Source organism: Gambusia affinis, linkage group LG03, assembly GCF_019740435.1.
Source record: "Gambusia affinis linkage group LG03, SWU_Gaff_1.0, whole genome shotgun sequence".
Lineage (NCBI taxonomy): Eukaryota > Metazoa > Chordata > Actinopteri > Cyprinodontiformes > Poeciliidae > Gambusia > Gambusia affinis.
Window position 1 is genome coordinate 19,650,591 of NC_057870.1, and position 8,096 is coordinate 19,658,686.

General features: G+C 37.8%; 1 protein-coding gene across 5 annotated transcripts in view; it reads right to left on the reverse strand.

Annotated features, from left to right (window-relative positions):
• The window catches only part of LOC122828765 (aminopeptidase O (putative)), a 93,651-nt gene that overhangs the window by 49,603 nt on the left and 35,952 nt on the right, over nt 1–8,096 (reverse strand). For all 5 annotated transcript variants that reach the window (XM_044112617.1, XM_044112618.1, XM_044112615.1 and 2 more), the window contains 4 exons: nt 4,526–4,628; nt 4,191–4,298; nt 3,339–3,382; nt 209–269 (listed from right to left, as the gene is read on the reverse strand). In XM_044112617.1, coding sequence (XP_043968552.1) covers nt 209–269; nt 3,339–3,382; nt 4,191–4,298; nt 4,526–4,628 — 316 coding nt within the window. The remainder of the gene's footprint in view (nt 1–208; nt 270–3,338; nt 3,383–4,190; nt 4,299–4,525; nt 4,629–8,096) is intronic.

An 8,096-nucleotide genomic window follows, 5' to 3' on the forward strand; every position in this document is an offset into this window, starting at 1 on the left:
CAACAGTACTAAAGAAGTGAGGCCAAGCAAAAAATAAAAAAAATCACTAATTTAAAATGAAGAACTATAATTTTTGGGAAACTGTCTTTAAAGTCCTGCCAGTTCTGCTGTTATACAGTTATACAGTAAATTTTCAAAGCTGCAGCTTCATTTAGAAATGTACACTTTCATTCATTAAAAAGGCAGATTGCAAAAAGACTTCTCATACCTCTGGAATTCCCGGTCGATCAAGCCAGTCGGCGTAAATAGCACTGAGGGTGAGGCCCTTTCTGGAACACAATGGTACAAGTGTTAGTTTTATTCCTATTATTACAGTGATGATTGTTATTGCCCAAGAAACCCTTTTAAAAAACACGTCTCTGGGAAAATGCTGGAAGGGTTCTGGCAAGCTTGAGTTTGGGCCAACACCTTAAACAAAACAAAAAAACCACCCACAAAAAAAAATCAGGGACACACCAGTCTTCCTATACAAGATAGAGTAAACGGACATGTACAGACAATGAATTGGATTTAGACGTATGCATGTCATGCACACAAACATTTGTATGAAAAAGTGTAGCTGTCTCTATGAGACAAAGTGTATGTTTAGTGCATGAAAACTGTCTCAGACAGAACCACCACAGTGACCGAAGAGACATGCAAAGACAAATGTGTGTGCAAACAAACATTCCACAAGAAGTCAGCAGTAGGTATGCAAACTCTAAAGCACACGCAGAGTAGAAGAGTAACCATACGGCATACCCTTCACCACGCCATTAATCTTTCTGGCTGTGTTTAAAAAAAAAAAAAAGAAACTTCACTCTCTCACGAAGAAGCTTTTACTGTGTGCACTGAGATTCAGTTCATTAAAGAGACCGTCTTTTAAATGAAATGTTCTCATTTCCATCTTTATTTTTACATCTATGCTCCCCTAACAGAGGCTCAATTACTGGTTTTATACATTTGCCAAATATATTCCAACAGGACCTTCCTCAAAGTATTTTTGTTTACTGTTCACTCCAAATACAGAATGAGACATTAAATAGTGCTTCAATATTAATTTAAAGAGGTGTTTTTTTGCAGACAGAGGTAAAAACAATCTTCCTTTTTCTTGTGCTAATTTTCAGTTTAGTTTCTTGAAAATCCCATCTCCCAGATTCAAATTTAAACTGCAGTAAGGTTTGTTAAATGTCAGTCATGCTGTGTGAATTTATGCAAAAAGTAATACTAGCAAGCAAACCAAACGCATGTCAGTGAGGATTGTAAATATGTCTAAATAGGGACAAGGGGTCAACAGACAAATCAGTCACGCCACAGTTAGTGTGGTTAAAAATAAAGGCACTTAGTAAGGATCAGGCTTTACTCTTTGCTCACTAACAAAGGCTGACTATTATTTTGTAATTTTTAGTTATTTTGTTAATACAGACTAATGATGATAATGTTTGGTAATTTACATGGTGAATGGAACATTTTAGATCCTGAAAGCACACTACAGTCTGACACAAATAAATTATATTCAAGATTTTTCTTGTTTCTTTAAATACAAAGAATAATTTTAAAACACATTCCAGATACATTTTTTTTTTCTCACATTAACTTGAAGTGTCATTTTTTGTGCCTTGGCAGTATGACATAAGATGTCCATTTTGGACAGCTACATTATCGTAGTGCATATAAACTGTGAGGATTAAAACACAGACTGATGATGTGCAGAAAGATGAGACTTTCAGCTGTTTCCATTCAATGCAGCTATTTTTTTTTTTTTTACACATTTCCTAAACCACTCAGTTGCATCTTTAGTATTAAGAAAAAAAGGAACACTGGCAAATGCTCATGAAGGTCAATGCTGGCTAAAATTGGATCAGAAATTAGAACGACTATCTAAAGGCTACGGCAAATAACAGATAGTAGGCTTGACGAAAAGCACTTTTATTTCCACGGATATGGTGTCAGAGTGTTTGGCCTCCCAGCCACTGCCTCAAAGAAAACATTTCCCCTGACTTCATCCTCCTTACCAGAGAAGCCAAAAGATAAGTCCTCCCCTTAAAAACTCACATTCCAGCAAGAGAATTTGTTATCACTACTTTCTTCTTGGGTAGCCGCTGTTAATCATTGATGCCAGAGTTTGGTGTCCTGTATGTAACATCATGACTCTAGCAATTTTCCTTGGAATTACCAGCTGCTTTGTGGTAATTTTCCCCCTTATTTCCTCCTCTAACTAATAGGAGCAATAAGTCTAAGCACAGCTGAGAAGAAAAAGTTCCCAAAAAATTATGATACATGGCTTTTAATGATCATTAGTAAATCCATATTCAGAGGTGTACAATGAGTATACAATGTTCCAATCTGCACAAACATCACAGGCTTTACTAAAAAAAGCCTTAGCTTTTGGCAAGACGAGTTGGTTCATAATAGAAGTATTGAGGCATAAGCTTTTGGTCTCACAGGAGCAATTAAGGCTCAAATCTACCCATATTTCATGTACCTGAGAGGCAATTTTACTGCAGTTTCCAGATTATTATTTGGTAATTAACAGAGAAATGAGTTTACATAGGATGGATATCTCAGGAAAAAGCTATCTTTTGTATATTTTTGCATAATCCTATATTGATTATGTCTTGATTATTTTATCCAGTAATCTATGAGCATGCAAAAAGCAGCCATGACCCTCAACAAACGGTATTTTGATCCTAAATCCTTCTTGTCTTTTTGTGTTGTTTACAGACAGAGGGATCACATCCAAATATTGACTGTGCCCAACTCTCTCTGTCTAATTCAATCAATTACTGGCTGGTCCAGCAGCACGCTCCACTTGACAGAGAAGGCAAGAACACAAGATTCGTGGCAGACAAAAGGTGAGGCAAAAACAGAGCTTGAAACAGAAAGTGTGAAGGTTGGAAGAGCTAATGTGAAATACAAACTGAGAAACTGGAAGATGCAGGAAGAGGTTAATGAGGCAATCAGAAAAGATGGTGAATTGAATGACAAAGCAGAAAGGGAGAGAGGAAATGAGAGAGGAGGAGAACAGGAGGAGCAGTTATCCTTTTACACTTCAATTAATATGAGAGTGGATGAGACTGTTCAGTTAACCAGATTGGTGTTTGGAGCTTTATTAGACTGATTGTTTCCACACCAGGACCTCCACAGAGAGTAAATCATCAGAAGCTTGCCTATTTCACATTAAGCTATCATCATCACCCAAGACTAAAATGCTTAAGCTACTTTTGGGAAAAAAGAAAAGATTATTAAAGGTTTCTGCTGTTTGACTGGAATGGAAATCCCCTACTTAAATGCAGGCGAATGGATTCAGAGCGTCATATAATTCATGAATTAAACAGTAATTGCTGCCACTTACATACCTCTCCATGTGTGGGAAGGTAATCAGGAACATTTGCAGGAAATCCTGTTAGGAAAAAAAAAAAAAAAAGACGAGAAGCAAAAAAATAGAAATCAGAGGCATAAAGTGAGATGTGGGAGGAAGAGTGTAAGAGACAGCAAGGCATACCTGATGTTAAGTCGAGTGTGCAAGGTCAGACCATGTTTATGTTACATCCATTATTTAGTGAGAAGATTCAATCTGCCACTGCAGATGCAGGAGCCAGGTGGAATGAATCACATGCATACACGTGCACACACACAGACTCCCAAGTGTTATTGTTCAGGTGCTGGTGTCAGCAGGACAAACGTCTGAATATCTACTCATACACAGAGCTGAATGCTGAACATTAAAATTGGTCTTCAATTGGCTGCACGACTTGAAATGTTATTATAAATATAGAATAATATTTTTTCTTCCATTTTAAGTCTTTTTATTTGCAGTTTGGAGGGTGGTAAGGTTATAATGAAAGGTGCTGTAATACAAAAGTTGTGTCAGCAGGTGGCAATACTGTTGGCATCATAACGCTAAAGAAGATTCTAAGCATGGCTAAAGGAGTGATGGGCTTAAGCTTCTCCCAAAGTAATTGTATCTTGAGTTTTCTCTGATACCAATTACCATTTCCTCAGAGTCAAATTTAATGATGGAACTTGACTTAATGTCATGTTTTGATTGTTTATGCTATGCTGCAATTGCATAAAAATCAGTGCGGGACGACGGAGTCCCAGAGCAAAATTCCGTGAAAGAGGTATATAGGTGTTAAAGCAAAGTCACAATTTTGCAAAATATCAATACTAGCAGACAGAAATATTCCACTGAAGTACTTCGGTCTCACCTGAGACAAAATAAGTTGTCCATGGTATTTCTTTACAAATAATCTGAAGAAGTCAATTAAGTGCTGGTCCCCAACTTCACTGGCCAAGAACCTGAGAAGGAAGTAGCCCTAAACAGGGAACAAAACACGATCCATCACAGAAACACAAATCAACTCAATAGCGGGTCCAAGCACACTGAACCTTTTTGGCAGGACAATTGAAAGGACAAACTAGAATCACTCTTATCACTCAATATGCCATCGATGCAGTTCCAGTACTTTATATATTTTTCCTCTGTATAACTCTGATTCTGTTTTCTTATTTCCTTCCTGCTTTTAACACATTAGTCTCTTACCTTGAGATAGTGGACTTGCATGAAAGTTTTGTCGGGGTTAAGCGCATGTTTGATTGTGGAGGAGCCAGAATCACTGACTTGACCAGTTCTTTCCATGTTCGGTCTACAGGAAAACAAACAAGTAAGAGTATAAAACAAAATCACACATGAGTTTTAAATACATAACTTTCAACTCTCCTGTGTAATATTGTAGATACTATTTAAGGGGACATTGAGATGTTCTGGTTAACAATGAACTGGAGTTGTACTGTTACATATTGTCACACAATCGTTACATTGTTTATTCAAGCTACACATTTTTATGTTTTCACCCATATTTTCTATTTTATTTTATTTTTTTGCTTTTTATGTATTGATTTGGCCATCTTTGATGTAAAATTGGTTATGAGGATTCAGGCAAAGAATCTCATATTAAAGCCATGTGTTTGAGCATTGTTCCAGAAATATTTGTGATAAATAGCTTGCTTTTGCATCTCAGATGTGATAGTTATTGTTTGAATTGAACCATTTGAATTTATGGATTTATCCATAAATTTGAATTTATGGATAAATTCATAAATAAATCCACAAATCCATAGTGATGTACCTATGAACATCACTAGCAATCATTGAGTAGTGAGAAGAAATCAAGAAAAAACAGTACACAAACAAAATAGAAAATAAAAACAAAGACTCCATGGACAGAAAGTACCTGATGTATTACACTAATAGTAGTGGCATTTCAGTAGCAGGAAAACCACAGTTTCTACATATCAAGACTTCACTGTCAGCATCACTAAATCCACCCAGTCAGGCAATCTCTCACTTGTGAATGAAGAGATTGCCCAATTGCCATGCATCGCCTGAGGCAGGCAGGAACTCAAGCTTCAGATTTATAATGGAATGCTATAGACTTTATATGACCTCACAATTCTGCACTGGGACTTTACTACCTATGAGTCACGATGCAAACATATAACACTTCCACAAATAAAGCACCCCTGACTACCAGAACTCTACATTTAACATTTTATGTCATCTAAGCACAAATCATGCTTTAAACCTCCATAAACACACCAACAAATACACATAAAACCAATAAAGAAACAGCCAAACAAAGCCCTGACATGGGACGACGTGCAGTGATAGTTTCAGTTAGCTGGTATTGATCAGGATGAGCAGATTAACTCTGTGTGCCAATAGGAAGGCCTTGAAGGATCACCCTCCCACCGAGTCGATACAGCAGGCGCCTGGCCCAGCGATCAATACCCCCTTCATCACTGCCTAGCATTTTCTACAGGAGCGCTTCATGACAAGACCAGGCAGACGCATGCACAAAAACAGATGAGCAATGAGATCGACCACGCAAATCAGAGATTCAGATAAACCAGGTATTGCTTCGGGTGTGAGGAATGAGTCAACGGTCAAACTTTTCACCTGTCTCTCCCACACGATGAGCAGAAGAGTGGGGTACGGGTGGAGATGAAGTAGATTACAGCGGCTGGCAGAAGGAACAAGTGGTGAGGGAGAAATCGAGGACAGGAGAGAGACAGGAATGTTTGGTTTGCTAAACAGACAGAGAGGAAGTCATCAGCTTCCTGGAATTTCTAAATTTGACTGGACACTTACAACAGCTTTCATCATGCATCCGAGGATATATTTCTACTCAAGAGGAGACTTTGGGGAAATCCTTTAAAGTTTGCACTAATATTCTCAGCCTGAGGTGAACTGAATTACCTTAAAATATAACGGAACCACTTGAGTGTTTTCATATTTTACTTACCAACAATACAGATATATCTTAGTATCCTGTATTGTCGTGAAAGTGAATATATTTTGGTAATAGGTTCAAAAAGGGAAACTATATATAGATTTCTATATTTCAGGTTCCGTGACAGACTGGCGACCTGTCCAGGGTGAACCCCGCCTCTCGCCCAGAACGTAGCTGGAGATAGACACCCTAATGGTGACCCTTGTCCCCATTAGGGACAAGGGTGATGGATGGATGGATATTTCAGGTTAATTTTGATTATTATAGCCTACAGCTAAAGAAAACGCAAAAGTAAATTTCTCAGAAATTACAATAGTATGCCAGGACAAAACATATCAGACATAGCATGTCTGATATTCAATTCAGACATTTTATGTTATGACTATAATAAACCTATTACAATCATGGGGAAGACTGCTGACTCCTGACTGCCGACGTTTACAAGGAGGGTGAGCCACAGAATGGCACTGTTAAAGAAGATGACTGTTTTTTTGGAAAGTTTAATGAGGGAAAAAAAAAGAGTGTGGTAGAAAAGGTGTAGAAGCAACCATGACAACCACAGCATTGATAGGATTGTGAAACTACGTTCAGTTGAGGGTTTGAAGACATACACAAGGTTTGGACTGCAGCTGGACTTAGAGCTTAAAGAACAGCAACATAGAAATATGTCAATTCTGAGTTGCAGACAAAGATTGGATGGTTATACCTGGGCTGAGGAGAAAAGGAACTAGGTGGACTACATAACAGTTGTCCAAAATCCTCTTTCCAAATGAATGTAAAACTGAATTTCCTTTCAAACTTAAGATCCCAGAGACTGAAGGAAAAAGGGATAAGCACACAATCAAAGTTTCATGAGGTTCAGAATGAAATATCCTCAATCCGTGATGATTTGGGGACTCAAGTAATCACCAGTTGTTGGTTTACTGTATTTAGTTGAAAGTCACCATAACGGTCTGCCTTGATTTACAAGCTTAACAAGATGCCAATTTAAGTTTACAGCAGGATTTTGTGTCTGCCCACACTGCCAAAAGTACCAAAACCTGCTTTAATGCCTATGACATCGCTGTGCAGTAGAGTCAAGAGATAAATTAGAAACAACAGACTAAACAATGCAGATGAGATTAAGGCTGCTTTGAAAGCACCCTGGACTTAACACTTCAGCAGATCCACAGGCTGATAACCTTCCTGTCATGCTGTACTGATGCAGTAATTTATGCCAAAGGAGCCCCAACCAAGTACTAAATGCATTTACAACACAGTAAATTGACTTTTTTGCAGGCCAATATTTTTGTATTAAAAGTCCTTTTCATTTTTTTACAAATATACAGTAATCATCAAAATAAACATTAAATCTCTCACATCTCATTGTGATGAATCTATAAATGGGCTTCACTGAATTGAATTACTCAAATAAGATCACCTTTTAGATGATTCCAATTTGTCAAGACACAGTTGTATTTTTGTACTTCCTCTCTGTTCAGTTCTCAGCTCCAAATGTCCATATCAGTCTGTTAGTGATGATAAGATAACATGGGCTCATTTATAGACAACAGGGGATCCTTTATTCATGGGTGAATGTGTGTGTGCATGTGTATAGCTGTGTGTCAGACAGAAAAAAGATGGACCTTGGCTAAAGGGAAAAAAAGCAATGACAGGACATGCATTTCTTGAGAAAACAGGTCCACTGTGTGTGCACATTACACAGGAGAAAAATGTTGATCCGTCACTGGATCAAACACAAATTGACTCCATAGACGTGTAAATCCTTCACTTTCTGGCTCTTTTTGACACATAGGATTAGCTAAAGCTTCAGGTTGAAAA